This window comes from Herpailurus yagouaroundi, unplaced genomic scaffold, assembly GCF_014898765.1.
Source record: "Herpailurus yagouaroundi ecotype Mexico unplaced genomic scaffold, PumYag 142, whole genome shotgun sequence".
In the NCBI taxonomy this organism is placed as follows: Eukaryota; Metazoa; Chordata; class Mammalia; order Carnivora; family Felidae; genus Herpailurus; species Herpailurus yagouaroundi.
Window position 1 is genome coordinate 36,984,119 of NW_024412397.1, and position 19,316 is coordinate 37,003,434.

The window sequence follows — 19,316 nt, forward strand, 5'->3', positions numbered from 1 at the left end:
GAAGTTTTTAATCTTGCTACTTCCTTTTGTAAAAACAAAGTCAGAAAGAACTTCACTGCCAAACTGTTACTCCCTTTACTTCCTCCAATCCAAGCAAGGGCCAGAAACCTAAGGGTGTTGAGCAACCTGTGGAAGCCCAGAGGGCGCACCAGCCAGAGCAGCCCATGTGAGGAGGTGGTGGCTGAAGGAGACCAGCCAACTAGATCAGTAGGTTGGAGGGTGGTGCGAGTGAGGGTGGGTCCCGGATAACTCCGGGCCACCAGAGACTGCTGTTTTAACCAGCCAGCAATAGTTTCTCCCAAATGCCATGCTGCACTGGAAGAACTCAAGGGGACACACGAGTGGCTCAGCACAACATGCCACCAGTCCTGGGAAAGTCAGGACACAGAGACACTGAGAGGGGATGCCCAACCTCACTTTCCTAGGTGTCATTTTCTGGAGAGGACAAAAGGGGGTCTACTTTCAGCGGAAGGAGAGGACTGACTGGACATGATGTGCTGAGTTGGATCCTAGCAGTTTGGATTTACAAACAGGAGGAAGCTTTAATTCTGAACTGAGGGGGGGGGTGGTGTTCTTGAGGCTAGACCAGTTGAGATTCACATCCTTGCGGAGACTAGGCAGAAATCGACACCAGGGCGAAGGCCAATTCGGGAGGAGCAGCGCCCCTGGTTCCAGGCCCCCCTAGTCCCACCCCTCCCTAGGCACGAACTCTGTCACTTGGCTCCTTGTCTGAAGGGCCCTCTTGTCCTGAGAATGTTGCACCTACTTTTTGATCCGGAATTGGTCGGGGAGCCCAGCTCAGGCAGCCATGTACTCACCCGAAATGGTGATAAATGGAACACATGGAGCTAAAACTAATTTATGGTAAGTTCTTGCAAGTTTACTCTAAATTACCGTGTGGTTACATCGGAGGTTCAAACTACCACTACCATCCACTATAACCAATCAAGGCGAGAGTAAATAGCCACATCTCCTGGATAAAGTCCAGGTGGTCGATCAATTAGCAAGACTACTTTCCTCTAGTTAACATCAGCATTTACTGGTGGGCTCGGCTAATGTTCCCTGGTTAATGTTTTTGTCTTTTCCTCTGGGTTACTTGGTTCTTTGAAAGCTACTTTGCCTAACGATGTTAGGAAGCTGCTGTCCATGTTGGCCATGAAGGGTCCCATACTCATTTAGGTTACATCTAGCGTATGGCACAAAGACTCATCTCTTAAAGGTGTTTACACCAACCGCCTTTTCTTTCTTTCTTTCTTTCTTTCTTTCTTTCTTTTTTTTTACATATAGCAAAAGCAGCATGAAGGGAATTTTATATACAACACATCTCTCAGTTCTACTCAACAGTGGAAAGTAACTCTGCAGATCAAGAAGCATTTGGGATGCTAGCGGTACCTTTGAGACGGACAGTTCCTTAGATTTGGACTCAAACAGGTGCTCCAGCCTGGAAGTGTCCACCTTAATAGGTTCCAGTTTCGACCACAGGAATTCTCGGCAGCGGCGGTTGTTCTTACATGGCCACTCGAACGGCCGCACTTCATTCCAGAATAGACGGATGGTCTTCTTTTTCTTTGTGAATGCCGGCTGACCCCGGGGTACCTGGGGCCACCCTAAGCCCTGAGGAGCGTTGAACACTGGAGGAGGAGGAGCCAATAAATTACCGGGGACAGGAGGGGGAGGCACGCTGTCCAAAAGGGGTGGTGGGGGCGGGGGAGGCAAACCCAGAAAAGTGGGTGGGGGCGGGGGCGGTGGCCCCGGAGCCTCCCTAGGACCCAGGTCCACATCCAGGACGTCGACGTCATCCTCCTCCCCCAGGTCGGTGAAATCCATGTCTTGGATTCTCAGCTCCCTCGGATTGGCCATGAGCTGGTCCCAAATGTAGTCAGATTCCGTCTTCTGCTGTGCGGATGCTTTCTCTGGGACTTTGTCATTAGGCTCGGCATCAGGGGAGATGGACCCTCTCCCCAGGTCCCCACTGTTGAATTTCTCGGCGAAGGCTTTCACGCTGCCCCGATTGTCCAGACAGCCAACGTCCACCCTCCTGACGCTGTCATCCTGGGCCAGAGAGTTGGCCTGCAGGGTGGATATCCTGCTAGCCAGGCTGGCTACCGCCTCCGCGCCCGGCTCAGTCCTCCCGGTCTCGCCCTCTCCCTTCTCCTCGTCATCCGTGGGCTTTCTGTTATGGGCATACAGCATGTCCAGCATGAACCGTTTGTTGGTGAGGATGTCGCCACACTGTTCATTTACACCGGCATCCTGAACACCCGCGGACCACAAACCTGAAAGCATACAGGAGAAAAAAAAAATGAGCAAGTGGCAGGTGCCTTAATCCTGTGAGAAACCAGTTAGGTAATACAGAGGCTTTATACAGAGAGAAAACACTGAAATGAAGTGACTGAAGAGGAGGTGGTCCCGGTTGACAAGACGCCCATCAAAGTTGCAATGACCTGCTCCAGGACCCGACTCTGGTAGGTAGGACGCTGCTCTTGGCTCGCACCTTGGCTCATAGGAGTATTTCCCCCACTTTTCCTGCCTACCCAGGACAGCTGGTCAGGACCCACCCAGCCACAGGTAACTAAGGGGCTGCTGTCCTAACTAGACACAGGGAGGCAAGGAAGATGCTCCCTCCCCCGCCACGGGACAGGTGTTGGAAAGGCTGTAGAGTTATGTCCATCTCCCGGCTACTCCACACGTGCACCAGTGTGGCTCAAAGTGCCTGGGGAGACGCACAAACCCTTTAAGTCCATGGTCACCAGTCTTTGGGAAACCCTTACTGCTGCCTGGTAACCTCATCACAATCTTTCCTGGGTGACTCTGCCTACCTCCTCTCTTTCCTCCAACCTTCCCACTGTCACACATCTTCACACAAGCATGGCCTTGCTTCCTGGTTCAACAGCTTAACAGAAGAAGTCAGGGGAGATGTTCCAGGGCCTCATCCAGCCTCCCCCTGCCCGCACCTGAACCCCAGCCATGGCCTCTCTCCTGCGACTAGCGAGAAACCATCCCTCCTAGCAGGGTCAACGCTCCATGTGTGCATTTGGAAGCCATTCCAGTGGTTCTCTGTCCCGCATTTCCCATGCTCCCCCCACTAGACCTTCCTGCTGGCATAGAAGCATGGCATAATTTCACCCACCTTAAGACAAAAACATCTCACTTGACTCTCCTTAGCCCTCCAGCTATAACCCAACTTTTCTCCTTTACTTTAAAGTAAAGCTGCTTAGCAGAGTTGTTTTGCTCACTGCTCCAATTTTTCTCTCTATTCTCTCTCTTGAACCCAGCCTAATGAAGTTTCTGCTCTCACCACCTTTGAAAGCTGCTCTTTCCCAGGTGGTCGAAGACTTTGCTGCTGCACTAGACCCAGCAGAGGGCTCCCTCTCGACTTCTGTTCTTCACTTGGCTTCCAGAACATTGCATTCACCTGGTCTGCTTCCTTTCTCCCGGCTGTCCTTTCTCAGTCTGCTGTGCTGGTTCCTCCTTATCTTTAACCTTTAAATGTCTTTGGACCTCTTGTGTACTTGGACACTCCCTCTCTTAGACACCATCTCATCCAGCCTCTGGGCTTTAGGGACCACCTCTGCTCTCACCCCCACCCCATCTCGGAACCTGCTTCTCCTGCAGCTAGCTGTTCCCTATCTCAGACGTGGCAACTTTCATCCATCTTGCTGCCAATTCCAAAAATCTCAGGGTCATCTGATTCCCCCTGTTCTTTTATCCCACACATCCAACACAACAGGGTGTCTTGTTAGCTAAATCTTCCTGTCACATCCAGAATCCAACCAACTTTTCTCATCACCTGCCCCGCCATGGCCCCTGGGCCGACACAGCATGGTTTCTTGCCTGCAGCACTGGAGGGGCGCCCCCCAGCTGGTCCCAACTTCCACTCTTGGCCCCTAGAGTCAGTTCTTAACACAATGGCCATGGGATATATTGAAATGGTTGATCACACCTTTCTGCTCAAAGTCTTCTAACGGTGCTACATTTCACCAAGACAAAAAGCCAGTGTGACCTTTCAATGTTCACAAGCCTTGCACGAACCCCCCTTACTTTTCTTGACAAACGTGCCTGAACCTCTTTAGCTAAAGTAGCTGCTTGACATTCCTAACCTCACCAGGCATGATCTGGCCTCAGGGCCTTTGCCCATCCCGGGACAAACTGCACCCATTTAAGCACACAGTTTGCTTCTCAACCTCCTTTAGGTCTTTGCTTAGACAGTATCTTCTCAGTGAAGTCCTCCCAACTACCTCGTTTAGAATTATGCAACACTCCCTCCCTCTCCCCGGAGCTATTTATCACACTTTCCAGCTTTAGTCACCAGAGCACTTATTACAGCCTAATTTTCCACACATTTTCTGTATTTATTTTATTGTTGCCTTTGTCCTAACACTAGTAAGCTGTCCTCTTCGTTGTAATGTAAACTCTCCAAGGGCAGGGATTGGGTTTTGTTGTTGCTGCTCACTGTTGGATTCTCAGCATCCACGATGGATCAATGAATGAATAAATGAACAGTCAGGAATGTTATTCCTCTGAGTTTGCTTCCTAAGGGCCAGCAAGGCTGTTTGGTAGGCATTCAGGAAATGAGTTTCAATCAGATACCCAGGGCCTCTGTGGATACTTGTGTTGAGGGATGGCAGAGACCTAGGCCAGAGACTTGAGCATTTGGAGCTCTTGTTCTGCCAAAGAGGAATGTCCTGATCAAACACGCCAGGGGATGCACTGGTCTGTCTCACATGGCTCTGACTTCATCTTAGAGGAGGCATTCACTGAGGAGGCACAAAGGCCTCCTGGTGCTCTGTTTCTTCCAATGTAGCTTTATCCTCTGTACCTTGCTCAGGAGTGGCCTGACCTCACCAAAGGACCAACACCAGAACAAGGAGCCCTTGAACCCTCTTGCAGGTTTCACAAAATACACTTAGGAGACAACCACCATCAAAGAGGGAGGAGATGGCACTTGAGGACATGATGGGAACATCTGGGTATTTGCAGTCCCTATGACTGGCCAGACAGTCCTGTAACTAGGAAGACAGTTTTGAGGTCACGGGGCTGCTGCAGGTGGAGTGGCTGACTGGTCTCCTTCCCCATTTACTGGGAAAAGTAGAAGTTTTTTATTTTGCCAAAAAATCTCTTCATTCACTTAGGTCTTCTTATATCGCTATGTAGTATATGCTTCTTTGTCTCTAGCAATTTCCTTGGCTCTGAAGTCTACTTTGATCCTAATATAGCCTCTCCTGTTTTTCTTTGATCAATGTTAGCATGATGTATCTTTTCCCAGCTTTTAACTTTCCATCTGCCTATGCCATCATGTAGGAAATGAGTTCTGAACACATGGCATATAGCTGGGTTGTATTTTTGTCCACTCTGCACATCTCCATCTTTTCATTTAAATTATTGATATGTTAAGGCTTCAGTCTGCCACTTTTTTTTAATTCATTCTGTTTGTTTTAGTTCCTGTTTCTTTTTTTTTTTTTTTTTTTTTTGGTCTCCTTTTCTTTGAACACTTTTTTTTTAGAATTTCAATTTGATTTATAGTGTTTTTGAGTACCCTGCTTCATATAATTTTCTCGGTAGTGGCTCTAGGTATTACGATATGCACACTAACTTATCTGTCAGTGTTGATATTTCACTAGTTTGAAGCATAGAACCCTTACTTCCATTTAGAGCCCTTAACCCTCCCTACTTCAAAAAAATGTAATTGTCTTAAGTGTTTCATCTACGTATAGTGGGCACTACATCTCATGTGTTACAGTTTTTGCTTCCACCATCACATACTAGATTTAAGAAACTTACAAGGCAAGAGACAGTCTTTTCTTCTTACTACTTTTATCCATTCCCCTGTTCTTTTTCTTTCTGAAATTCTGAGCCTTCTGTCATCATTTCCTTTCTGTTCAGAGAACATTCTCTCGTCATTCCTTAAGAGTAGGTCTTAATTTGTCTTAGTTTTTCTTTAAATTCTCTTAGTTTTTCTTTAACCGAGTATGTCTTTGTTGTGTCTTCATTCTTAAAGGCTACTTTTGCTGGAGTTGATAACTCTAGTTCAAGGTTGATAACTCTAGTCTTCGAGCGCTCAACAAATGCTGTGCCACTTCCCGCTCACCTCCATGTTTCAGATGAGGAACTATTTTGCCATGGAATTGGTGTTCCTCTATAGGTAACACTTTGTTTCTTCCCAGTCCCTTTCAAGACATTCTATTTTTGGTCTTTAGTTTTCAGAAGTTTGCTTATCATTTGTCTTGGTGTGAATTTCTTTGGATTTATCCCCATTAGTACTTGCTTAGCTTCTTAAATCTGTGGGTTTACACCTTTTCCCAAATTTGGGAAATTTTCAGTCATTATTTCTTCAAACATTTTTCCAACATTGCATACTTTCTCCTCCCCTTCTCAGACCCTGATGAAATGAATGTTAGCTCCCTTGACATAGTCTCACAAATACCTGAGGCTCTGTTCATTTTTTCAGTCAGTTTTTTTTCCCCTCTGTTATTCAGGTTGGGTAATTTCTACTCATCTGTTTTCAACTGCATATATTATTTCTTTTGTTGTCTCCAATCTACTATATGGCCCAAGTGTTTTATTGTGGCCATTGTATTTTTTCAGTTCTATAATTTCCTTTTGGTTCTTTTTTATATCTTCTATTTCTTTGCTAAGATATTTCATTTCTTTTACATATTTCCTGAATATTTATAACTGTTCACTGAAATATTAGCAAGATGGCTGTTTTAAAATCCTCGTCAGATAATCCCAACAACTGGCTCATCTCAATGTTGGCATTTGTTGCTTGTCTTTTCCCATTCAAGTTGTGAACGCCCTAGTTCTTGATATGATGAGTGATTTTAGAGTGTATCCTAGATATTTTGGGTATTATTTGCTGGACTTTGAATCATGTTTAATCTTCTTTTTCAGCAGGCAGTCACCCTTTTTAGGTGTGCTGCACAGATCTTGATGGGCATAGATGTTCCACTCCCTACTGGGTCCAACTGTCACCACCCTAGCAAGAGGGTTGATTCACACTGCCTCACTGCAGATGGGCAGGGTGGGGGTTGAGCAACCTCTTGACCCCACGGGCATACTTCCAGTGAAAGTGGAGCACTTACATTGCCTCCAAGTGGAGGGGAAGGCTCGGCTTCCCACTGGTCCCTACTGATTCTGGGTTGGGGAAAAGAGATCGCAGACTAGTTCCACCTCCAACCACATCATTCTACCTTGTTTATGTTGGGTGGAGATGGAGGTTGAGCTCCCTGGCTGGGCCCAGATGGTGTTAGAGAAGGAGGGCAGGGGAACGAGAATTCTGATCAGTCTTCTTCCACTGCTTAAGTCTGTCTCCTGCTGGCTGAAGGTGAAGTCTTAGATCTCCACAAGACCCCACTGACACTTACCCAGTAGGGAAACTGGGATGCCACTTGCTTTTGCCCTGTAGTGGATAGAATATCAGTTCCCCATTAGGAGAACTACTCCAGCAAGGAAATGAAAGAACACCATCTGCTTCTGTTGGGCAGGGGGCAGAGGACTGCCTCTCTACTAAGTACTGTTGACACCACAGTGCTCATCCCAAAAAGTGACCTACCTAATGCCCATCACCCATTTAGCCCATCCCTTCATGCACCTCCCCTCCAGAAACCCGTTTCCATAAGGTGGAGGTTATAGAAGATCACCTCCTCTTTGGTCCCACTAAAGCTACTGGGTTGGGGAGGGGCAGGACAGCAGATTTTCAGTTAGTGCTTGTCTAGGGTAGGGAATGTATTAACAGCCAAAAAATCTTCTGTTCTGTTAGGCAATCCTTTCGCCAATTCTTTGGCTATGGGAATAGGATTTAATTAGAGCTTTACTGCCATGTCATTCTAGCCCAAAGGTCCTTAGACAGTCTGTCTTCTTTCCACTTTTCAGAGTCCTCCTATAATTGATTGTTCTGTTATGCCCAGGGTGTTGATATTTTAATTGTTAGAGGGAGGAACTGGGAACAATAGAGCTGCTGTATCTTAGCCAGTTGTCTCTTCATTCAATTATTCATCAACAGTTTTGTGAGCCTCTACTATGTTCTTAGGCCTACCGCAAGGAAGTGAGGACTCACGATAGACAAGACAGACATCCCGTCTTCACAAATTTTATATTCAAGTGGAGGTAAAAGACAGTTATACAAGTCATTATTGCCAACTGTAACGAACGCTACCATAAAGTCTCTCATGCTGATGCCATGGAGCGGAACATGGGAAACAAAAAGAAAGCCACACAACCAGAATAAGTTGAGACTCTTTCAAGACCTACAAACTCATTTCTGAGTAATGGATACTATCATCAGAAAGAAGACTGAGTCTGGGCATTGAAGAGGGCACTTGTTGAGATGAGCACTGGGTGTTGTATGTAAGCAATGAACCACAGCAATCTACCCCAAAAACCAAGAGCACACTTTACATGCTGTATGTTAGTCAATTTGACAATAAATTAAAAATAAATAAATAAATAAGATTGAGTCTCTTATAGTTTGCCTCCTTCTCTGTTTTTATCTTATTAAATACAGAGAACTGAGGGTTGCTGGAGGGGTGGTGGGAGGGGGGACGGGTTAACTAGGTGACAAGCTTTAAGGAGGGCACTTTTTGGGATGAGCCCTGAGTGTCATATGTGAGAGATGAATCACTAGGTTCTACTCCTGAAGCCAAGAATACACTGTACATTAACTAACTTGAATTTAAATGAAAAAAGAAATAAGATTGAGAATCGTTATGATTGCCTTTGTGACTTGAGAACACTCTGAAAGGCAAGAGCTGTGATGACAGAGCCACCCTGACTCCACAGCTGCTGATCGTGCCTGTGAGCAGTGGGATTTTCTAGGAGCTAAAGTTGCAGCAAATAAATATGATCATGTCTCTTAATAGCACCAGACTAAAGCAGAAAAAAAAAAAAAATCACTGCAAAGCACTAACTCCTGAGTCGATACACTTGGATACTGACTTTGGTAGGAAGTCAGTGGTTCTTCACTGGGAGTAGAGTCTCCATTTTTGGAAAGTTGCCTTTATTTGGAAAAATACTGGGCAATCTGATCCAAGAAAGTCCTGTTCCTTGGCTTCTTTTCACTAATGCAACTTGTTGATATGTTTTAGGCCTGCTAAACCTAGTGACGACGAATAATTCCTAGAGCTATTTATAATGACTTAAACATGATTTAAGGCCAACCTGAGCAAGACAACTTACCCGACTGTACTATGGCCCTAATCCCATTGAAGGAGAACACGAACAAGTAGAATTTGGGAGACTAACTGCAATCTGACTTGGAGAGAAATTAAGTAAATATCAATATATGTAATACTTTCTAGCGATACATCTCCAGCCAGACACAAGATTTTCAATGCAATAATTACTAAGATATAAACTAATAAAGTCCTCAAGTCCCATTTTCAGTGCGTCATAGGGACTAGCAATAGAAAGAACAAAACTTAATAATATAGCTGGTGAAAACTCAAATATTAACTAAGACCAAGCTCTTGACTGATAGTTCTTGTAGCAGACATTATGGCTTCATTCATTCATCCATTCATTCATTCCATTTTCATTCATACATCCATGCTTCAGAGACCATGTATTCTTTATGTGTGAACTAACAAGCCATGCATGGGTCGTGCCACCAGTTGGTAGGCCCCTGCAGAGCCTTCATGCTGCACTTTGGACCCAAGGCATAGGCTCCTTGAGTGTGTATCACTGTGTAGCTTACTGAAGGCTGGCTAGTAGGACATGCCCCCACTGATGAGGAGTGTTAGGTGAGAGAGGGGGCACCCTGTCATCTCAACAGCACAAAAGTCATGGGCAGGACAACCAACCCAATGGTGTTGCATATGAACCATAATTCAAATGATTATATCAATCTTTTACAATTCCGATAACCCTCTATGGCACCCTCCCCGAGTCCCCAGTAAGGATTAATGTTCCATTTGGCCCTTAACCATAGAGTCACCATTACACAGATGAACTGAATAAATATCAGCTATAATACCAAAAAGAACAAATTCCATAAAGAAAAGCATATACTTTATACCAAAGAAACAAGTGGCCCTGAATATATTGTAGAAAGTTACTTAAATTATATATATTCCATTAAAGCACACCAAATTGACCTCAGCACATCGTGAACTGCCACTTTTTGGAAATACTCATTCAGTTCATTTTAGCGCATTTGCTCTGGTCTGAAACGCCCATCATAATGGTTTTAGCACACTTCACCGAAGAAACTTTCAAGGGAGCAGATGGCAACACGACAGATCTCCAAATTTAAATCAGAAAAAGAGCTCTATTTACTCTTAACAAGCAATTAGAAGGAAAAGAGGAATTTCTCTTTGGGAGCTTATTCCTCAGGAAAAGTCCTTTGCTGCCCTCATTATCAAGCCCTTCTCCCACCTGTAGAAGTGATGGTGCGACAGCATGGCAGAGGGTGTGGGGCCACCTCCACAAGGGGCAGGAAGCTGTGGGCTGCCGACAGTGTGGCCGCATCCTTCACACCTCCAGCCACCAGGTGCCACGGCCAGTGAGTGAGCTGAGCCGGGAGGTCACCTCAGTGGCCGGCAAACCAGGTGTCCCACCCCAGGGTTCCCTGGGACTTATTTACTGAGAAAAAAAGGGCTGCGTTACCAGGTCCCCTGTCCCTGGAGAGCTTGTCTTCCTTCTCCTCCCTCTCTAACGTGCTGCTGGAGGATGAGATGCTGGAGGCGGAGCAGTTGTCCTTCTCGTTCACCTCCTCACTCTGCCTCTCCTTCTCACTGAGGGAGGCCCGCTCTTCTGGCTCTTGCTCCAGTGCTCGCTCCGCTTCACTCTCTGCTCCCACGCGGGCAGGGGCTACTTCAGGGCTGGCCTCGTCCGCACTCTGCCCTACCTCCGCCTCCGGTCCAGGCTCGGGATCCCCAGCACTGGCTGGTGAAGACAACAATGGAGATTATGATCACAACAGGAACTCCCTGGGAATGTCAAGTGAGGTATGAAAGCAGACCTGAGGCTGATTTCTCTTGGCTGTCTGCTGTGGGCGACATTCGAAAGGCGACCCTCGAGATTCCCATGCCCTGGCCATTCAGTTAAACGCTAAACACTAACACTGCTGGGAAGGGACCGTGTAGCTGACGGTGCGGTCTCAAGTTACGTGACTTCAAGGTCTAGAGGTTATCTAGGGGGGGCCTGATTCGATCTGGTGAGACTTTTAAAAGCAGGGTGTTTTCTGATTGGCTACAAAAAAGAAAGTTGAGAGATCAGAAGTGTGTGGCTTAAGGGGCGCCTGGGTGGCTCTGTTGGTTCAGCGTCCTACTTAGGCTCAGGTCATGATCTCGGGGTTCACGGGTTCAAGCCCCATGTTGGGCTCTGTGCGGACAGCTCAGAGCCTGGAGCCAGCTTCAGATTCTGTGTCTCCCTCTCTCTCTTCCCTTCCCCTGCTCGCGCTCTCTCTCTCTCAAAAATAAACCTTAACAAAATTTTTTTTTTAATTTTAAAAAAAGCATGTGGCCTTAAGGATGGAGGGGCCATATGACAGACAAGGAACGCGAGTGGTCCCTAGAACCTGAGAGCAACTCGCAGCCAACATGAAATAAAGAACAGGAACTTTGGGGCTGTGAGCATAAGAAACTGATGTCTGCCAACAACCGAAATGAACCTGGAGGTGGTCTTCCCAGGGCCTCCCTCAGCTCCCAGTAAGAGACAGGCCAGCCACAGCTTTGACTGTGGCCTTGTGATACCCAGGGCTGAGAACACAGTTGAGCCATGCTGGCCTGCTGGCCTTCTGACCTGTGGAAACTGTGAGATAATAAATGGCTATATTTTGAATCGCTGTGTTTGTGGTAATTTATTACACAGCAGTAGCAGCCTGATGTTTTATCGGTTGCCAAACCAGTGAGGATTGGCCCCCCCCCCCCCTTTGCTTGAATGAGGTTTACTCCTAATTTGAAGTTAGGCCCTAACTCTGAAAGTCGTTCAGGAGAATCACTGCTGGGCCCAGAAGCATTTGCAAACCTATCAAGACTGGAGATCTGATGCTTGTAGCAAGGTAAAATGCTCACGCTCCCCTATGTGACATCCTCTGAGGAAAGGGAAAATGACACAGTATGGCTTTGCATGGTTTTACACAACAAATCTCTCAGCTGTGCACAGTGTATCCATAGCAAATGATAGAGAATACAAAAAATTCTGAGCCAACTGTCACGTGTGAAGGCCAGAGGAGGACAGGTCGGTCCTGAGAGTGTGACCCCCAGGGCTGGGAGAAACTACGTGGCTGGAATCCTGGCAGTGTGCCCCCGGCCCTAGGCAATTGCTACTGGAAGCAATATGGAAATTCAGCAGGATCTGCCTGGGGCAGGACCTGGAAGAGACCCCAGAAGAAAAGGCAGATCAGGGAGGTGTCTCGTGGAGGCATCCTGCTGGCTCAGGCGAGTGGGGACTGGCTGGCAATGAGATACCAGAACAGGCCCTCCGGGAGGCCAGGCGGGGCAACTGCTAGAAGGCAGAGGAAAGCTCAGGCCTCACTGGGGTGGGGGTGGCGGGGGAGGCAGCTGCCCTCAGCTTCCCAGCCAGAAGCCATGCTGCCAGTTCCAGCTGGGTCCAGTACCCTCACCCCTCATCTGCTCTCAGCCTCCTTCCTCTGAGAACGAGGGAATTGAGGAAGTTGCAACGTCAGCTCTTCCTCGTGTCCTTGGGTAACTTCCAACTCCAAAGGGAAGCAGGACCCCTCCGTGGGAATCTCCCCAGGGCCCTTCAGGTAGGAAGTGGGTGCAGAGGTCACAGAGCCTCTACCTTCCACCTGCCCGGGGCCTCACGACTGTCTGTATATCTTCTAGCCTAGTATAGGAACCTGCTGCCCTGGGACACTGGAGGAAAGGCAGGCTGGGGTGGCAACGGGCCTCTGCTGTCTTCTGGCTGTCCCTGCTGGGTGTCCCCAAGATGGATAGTTATAAGACCTGGTGATATGAGGACAAAGTTTCCAGGCAGGGATATGCCGCCTGGCAATGGCAGGAGAAAGCCAAAGGACGCACGACCCTGAGCCCACATGCCTAAGAATGGGCATGTCGGATACATTTCCTTAAAAGCAAAGACTGAGCTGAGTACAGGCAAAGAGTGAATATGTCCTGGAGAAAAATTCCCTTTGGTACTGAAGGAATTATTATGGCGATCTCTGTCTCATCCGATAATGAAGTATTTAGCAAGGAGATACAGCCCTTCATTCACAAGCACGGCAGAAGCACAGTGTTACCAAGAGCACTGTCATCCTTTGGTTGACAGAAGGCATGCATCCCTGCACACATTTACTCCAGAATAGCCACATCAAAACGAAAATGTGTTTGCAACAGTCTAGCATGTGGCACGCATTTGACTTGCAATTGGTGAGCATATGGCGAAAACTGGCTAGGGGGCCCCCACGTGGCTTTATCACTGACAGGGAGATGGCCGCAGGGGGCTGTCATAAGCCTGTGTCTACTCTCTATCCCCAGAAGACTGGCAGACAGAGCAGGAAAGATGCACGATTTGCTGGTTTGACTTCAGCCTACGTGCACCCCGCCACCACACTTCCTTCCGGGGAAGCGGTGGCCGTCTGGACAGTTACGGTAACGGGTGCGCAAATGCTACAGAGCCACACATTCTTGTGCCTAAAACGCTACACAATTTTATCCCCATCGGCTAGGGCCTCACTTCGTGGAGTCAGACATTTCTTTGTGTGATTCGACCACTGGGTGGCTTCTCTTTGTCATCACTGCTGGGGAGGTGGCCGTCTCCAGAACCATCTCCCGACCAGAATGCAGACTCGGCATCACAAGCCCTGCAGGCAAATCCGTGGCACGTGAGGTTGTCCTAACGATGAACAAATAATAGTCACACACATTTTGGGGCACCTGGGTGGCTCAGTCGGTTGGGCTTCCGACTTCGGCTCAGGTCATGATCTCACGGTCTGTGAGTTCGAGCCCCGCGTCAGGCTCTGTGCTGACAGCTCAGAGCCTGGATGGAGCCTGCTTCGGATTCTGTGTCTCCCTCTCTCTGTGACCCTCCCCCATTCATGCTCTGTCTCTCTCTGTCTCAAAAATAAATAAACATTAAAAAAAATTAAAAAAAAAATAGTCATACACATTCAAGTCAAGCAAAACCAGCAAAGATCGAGAGTGACAGTGGGAGAGCAGACACACGTAGTTGCTCCTTGTACCACACACGCCAGGCCGCACGCGTGTCACTGACATAACACACATCCTTGCTTTCAGAAGGCTCACTCCTTGGCTGAGGAAACAGCCATCAACTGGGGTCACCATGGTATGCGGCCAGGTACCCAAGAGAGGGCACTGGATAACAGGCGACAGGGGGTTCCTGGAAGGAACAGCTGGGACCCACGGCAGAGCCCTTCTGCAGCTGTGCTAATCAAACACGGGAACGACAAGGGCAAAAGATCCCCGAGGGCTCAGACCTTGCCTTCCTCTCATGTCGATGAGCCCTCGGCATGGTACCGGGCCAACATCTGCTCACAAAGTTCCAGAACATTTCTGCTCCCCCTTCCCATTCTCTTGCATCAGGACCTCCCTGTCAGCACTACCCCCACCACATGAATCCCCTATCCTTGAGTTGCTGCCCCATGCCAGGCTGGCTGCCCCCTGGGAAGACAGGGGAACAAGTATCATCTACCCACCCTGAGTGCCCAGGAAGCAGGAGGAACCGTATCATATTAGTCTTCAGGAACAGCCCTACAGAGAACTAAGGCATCTGTCAACACTGAGGGGTGGAGACTGCTCGCGACTTCCCATCGCTGCCAGTTCCTGTATTTAATGAGCCTTTCTCTGCCCCAATGGTGTTGGTGGTGAAAGACCCAGTGATACATGAGTGACACAAGTGACAGACCCAGTGCTTGTCATCACAGGGACTACAGAGGAGCAAGGAGAACCTACCTGCCTGGCATGGCAGAGGTGGGGGAACCCCACCACCAGTGGATGGGGAAACCCCAGCCCCTCACCTCATCCAGACACAGGTAAAAATATCTACATGTGACAGTGTTCTAAGAGTAAAAGCACAGTGCCCTAGGCGGGGGGTTATGGCAAGGGACTTTGACAAGGCCTGGGAAGGAACATAAAAGCCGCTGTACCAAAATGACATTTAAACAGGGTCTCCAAGAATGAAAAGGAGTTAAAATGGGAGAAAAGTAGGGGTGCCTGGGTGGCTTAGCTGGTTAAGCGTCCGACTTCGGCTCAGGTCATGATCTCACAGTTCGTGAGTTAGAGTCCCGCACTGGGCTCTGTGCTGACAGCTCAGAGCCTGGAGCCTGCTTTGGATTCTGTGTCTCCGTCTCTCTCTCTCTGCCCCTCCCCCACTCACGCTCTGTCTCTCAAAAATAAATAAATGTTAAAAAAAAAATTTAAAGAAAAGCAGGGTAAAGTGGATATAAGAATGTTCTGGGCAGAAGGAGAGTATGTGCAAAGACCAGGAGCACAGGGCACACTGGAGGAATGAGCGCTGTCTTGCCACATGGCTGTGGTAATGGGCCTTGCAAGGGGGGATGTCACTCTAAGGGCAGTGATGGCTGCTGTAGGTAGAGACAGACAGACCACACCTCCCAGTGGGACAGCTGAGGCATGTCTGGTGCTATCAGTGAAGCTCCTTGTTAGCGTGGAGCAAACAGTCCAGAAAGCAAACCCTGACGACAGAGAGACTGAGGAGGAAGAGACGACTGCCAGACCCCGGGGCTCAAGAGAAGATGATGAATAGAAACATGGCGCCAGTGGGAAGCTGTTTCCAATCTAAGAGCCACCGGGACAGGTAGCGTGTCAGCCTCTGAGGGGAGCGTGGGATGCTGTCTCCTCAAGATCCCTCTGTGGTGAGGCCTCTCTTATTGCCCTCAGAAAGTGAGGCCAGGAGGGAACAGTGAAGGCCCAGACCAGGCTGGGCAGGAAGGGGCAGGGCACCCACTCCCAAGCACATGCCTGCAGCCCTGTCTTTGAAGGAGGGTCGCAAGTGACTGCAATACACCAAACCTACAAGTCAGGAGCTGCCAGGAACCCCCCACTCATCTCTCACCAGCCACACCCGCCCATCACCTTGGATGGAGGAAGGACGTAAAGATCTGCCGCATCTCTGGGGCTGGGCCAAGGAGAGGAGATTTGAGAAGTTCCCATGCCAGGTGCCAGGTTACCCCTCTCCTCGCAGCGGGCATGAGTGTGGAAGTGAAGGGAGGACATGGCAAGAAACTCCTGGCAACACAAAAGGCATCCCAAACTGGGACCTGTCTTCCTGGACCACATCCTAAGTGAGCAGACTGATGGGATCCTGGCATTGCCAGAAGGCACTTAGCAAAGGCCAGAAAAATGTATTTGGCCAGAACCGGCACTGACCTGATTCAGAGAGCTTTAAACTAAATGTTAAGGTCAGAGCAGGGAGAGGAGAAAAAAAAAATCAAAATGAAACTGTATGAAAAGATACAGGAATGGACAATTTACTTAACACGGAAGAAATCGTTGAAGAGGTCGCCAGTATATTCAGAAGGAAGTAATGAAGAACCTGGTTGTCGCCAATGCTGTGGGAAAGAACCCCGTAGCCGGAACGCAGACACTGAAGGGAATTCTCTATCCAAAGAACACAGACATTGCAGGACAGAGAGGTTGGGCATAGGAGCCGGATTGGAACCCATCAACGCGAGAACCATAGGGAAAGAGGGAAAACTCCAGTGCTACTGTCGACAGAATATAAAAGGGTGCCCAGTCAGATGCTGGTACTTCCCTCGTGCAGATCACAAAACCGGGAGAGAGAGAGGAGGGAGAGTAGGCCCTGAGGAGTGAGCCAGGGCAGACATGGACTCCTAACAGCTACTGCTCTCTGCCCCTCCAAAAGCCCAGCACCAGCTCCTCATCTGGTCCCCCAAATTTCACTAGACTCCAGGCCTTGCCCATGAGGTACCAGGTACCTTCTACACACTGGTGCCTCCCAGGAACCACATACACATCACCCTGTGTAGCCCTCACAACAGCAGGATGATTAGTGTCCCTGCGTGAAAAATAAGGACACGTGTCCAGAGAGGTTAAGCAACTTGTCCAGGGCTACACAGTAGGCTGGAAGCTCATGGCTGCTCCTCCAGACCCGTTTTCTATTCTGCTCTGTGCCCCAGAAGGCTGGCTCCCTCTCAGTGTGACAGAGGTCAGCTTCTGGGAGGTAGCAGCACAGGAGGGAGGAAAGAGAGGCTAGACTATGCCTCCACCCTCTTCACGTGGCACCTCCGGGTGGCAGAGATTGTCAGGCCACTATTTCTGTCCCATGGGCTCCTTCCCAAGGCTACAGCTCTCACCAGTCCCAGGCACTAACCAAGTTCCCCCAGGCCTGGAAGTGGGAGTAGTGTTGACAGTCTCCCAGTGCTGCTAGTCCCTGGGCACTTCCCCACCTGACAGACCTGTGACACTCTCCACACCTCTGTGAACTGTCCCTACACTGGCTGCCCCCAGGCACCTTCTGAGCATGTCCATCTCCTTCCGACCTCACCGATAAGCAGACCTGGGATTTGAATCCCGACGGGCCTTGAACCTCTGTTAATCACGATGTTACACTGTGAGGTTGGTGACTTATGCTGCAAGGGAGAAGTTCATCATCATTCCTCAAAGGACAAACACACACACACACACACACACACACACACACAAACACTCAACATACGGTGTGCACAAACATTCCAGGTCAGCTTTCATTGATGTCCCTGACAGCTGAATCCAGAATGTCCGACTGGAATCTCCTGCCATGCAATTTTTCTCTGAAGAGATAAAGTGCTGGTAGAAAGATCTGAACTTAATAAGTCTTTGGGTGGCTTCAATTGATTTCAATCTGTCATGGTGTCTCGACGACTCTGCCAGGACTTGGCTCTCTGGCAGGTCTTACGAAACCAAGGGCTGGGCCAGCCAATTCTATAATAGTTGCTCCAAATCATGTACATTCCAGGGACCTCCCCAGTTCAGAGCTAATAACTAACACCATCAACTTTAAACTTGTGGTTTAGTCACATAAATATGAAAAAGGTCCCACGAGAAAAAGCTCACAACTTTGAAAATTCTTTAGACTTTGCCTTTGGTGTTGGGCCAGTTCTCGCTAAGCCGTTTGCTCAGATTCACTCTAGAGCAGGGTTTCTTGACTTTAATACCATGGATATTTGGGGTTGAATAATTCTTGGTTGTGGGGGGAGGGGGGAGGCTATCCTGTGTGCTGTAGGATGTTTAACAGCGTTCCTGGCCCTCTACCCACTAGAGGCCAATGGCACCTCCTCCTCAGTTGTGACAACTAAAAATATCTCCAGACACTGCCAAATGTTTCCTGGGGGAGTGGGGGAGGTAGCAGGGATTGTCCTGTGTTGAGAATCATTACCCTAAAGGAATAGTTTCATTAGGATGGGCTCAAACTCAGCCTACGCAAACTTTACAAAAACAAACAAAAAGCCCACTTTGTCATTTGCAAAATACTGATTCATCAGTGTAGTGAATTTGCATGCCTTCAAAATTTAGCAGCAACTTGTTCTCAAAATTCAGCCTAAGCTACCTCTTAAAATGAAAACCGTACATGGCCAAAATTACCTTCGGAAGACATTTTGGAAGATGCCACTTTATAGATACCATACCAACTCTCGTGGTTCCAACAATCAAGGATTTCCTTTAGCTTCAATGGAATGCCATAAAAAGTACTGGGCTTGTAGTGGTGGGTTATGTCATCAACAAATACAAACCCTTATACTCTAAAATCACATTTGATCCAGCAAGTTGTTCATACTACAAAAGGCACATGAAGGTCAGGAATGACTCTAGAAAAAAGCAGAGCTGTGGCCCTCATGTCATGCTCACAATGGAAACCTCCATCTGAGGTGGATGCTGGGAAAGATTACAAGCACTATTCAAATTGTAATTTTCACTACCCCCCACCTTTACCCCTCAGAATATGCTTCTGATTGAGTCCACTTAGTTAAACATGTATAGAATATAAATTCCACTGTATTATCATATAGGACAAAAAAGAAGCCTCTAGTTTCAGGTCCAATTATTTTAATATTGGTTAATGAATAGATTCTATTTCACACTATAAACAGAAATTTTTTTAAAAAGGGCAATTTAAGATTATTGTATCCTATATCATTTCTCTATTTGTACTGTATCATTGCCTTATCATTATCTTGAACTCAAACCATATAACCTCAAATATCAACCCCTGGATACGAAGACTTTCTTTGAGCTTAAATTCTTACAAAATCAGACAGATCTTGTCTTGATTCAACCAGTGTCAAACATGATTAATGCCATTATCCATTTGTCTTTCCATGCCCAGTAGGGCTAGTAGAGCTCCTGAGTTAACTACATGCTCATTTTCTTACAAGAGCA

General features: G+C 47.9%; 1 protein-coding gene across 14 annotated transcripts in view; it reads right to left on the reverse strand.

The window, feature by feature from the left end:
* Positions 1-19,316, reverse strand: part of FHOD3 (formin homology 2 domain containing 3) — a 472,216-nt gene that overhangs the window by 56,509 nt on the left and 396,391 nt on the right. For all 14 annotated transcript variants that reach the window (XM_040479041.1, XM_040479040.1, XM_040479036.1 and 11 more), the window contains 2 exons: positions 10,603-10,881; positions 1,393-2,276 (listed from right to left, as the gene is read on the reverse strand). In XM_040479041.1, the coding sequence (XP_040334975.1) occupies positions 1,393-2,276; positions 10,603-10,881 (1,163 nt within the window). The remainder of the gene's footprint in view (positions 1-1,392; positions 2,277-10,602; positions 10,882-19,316) is intronic.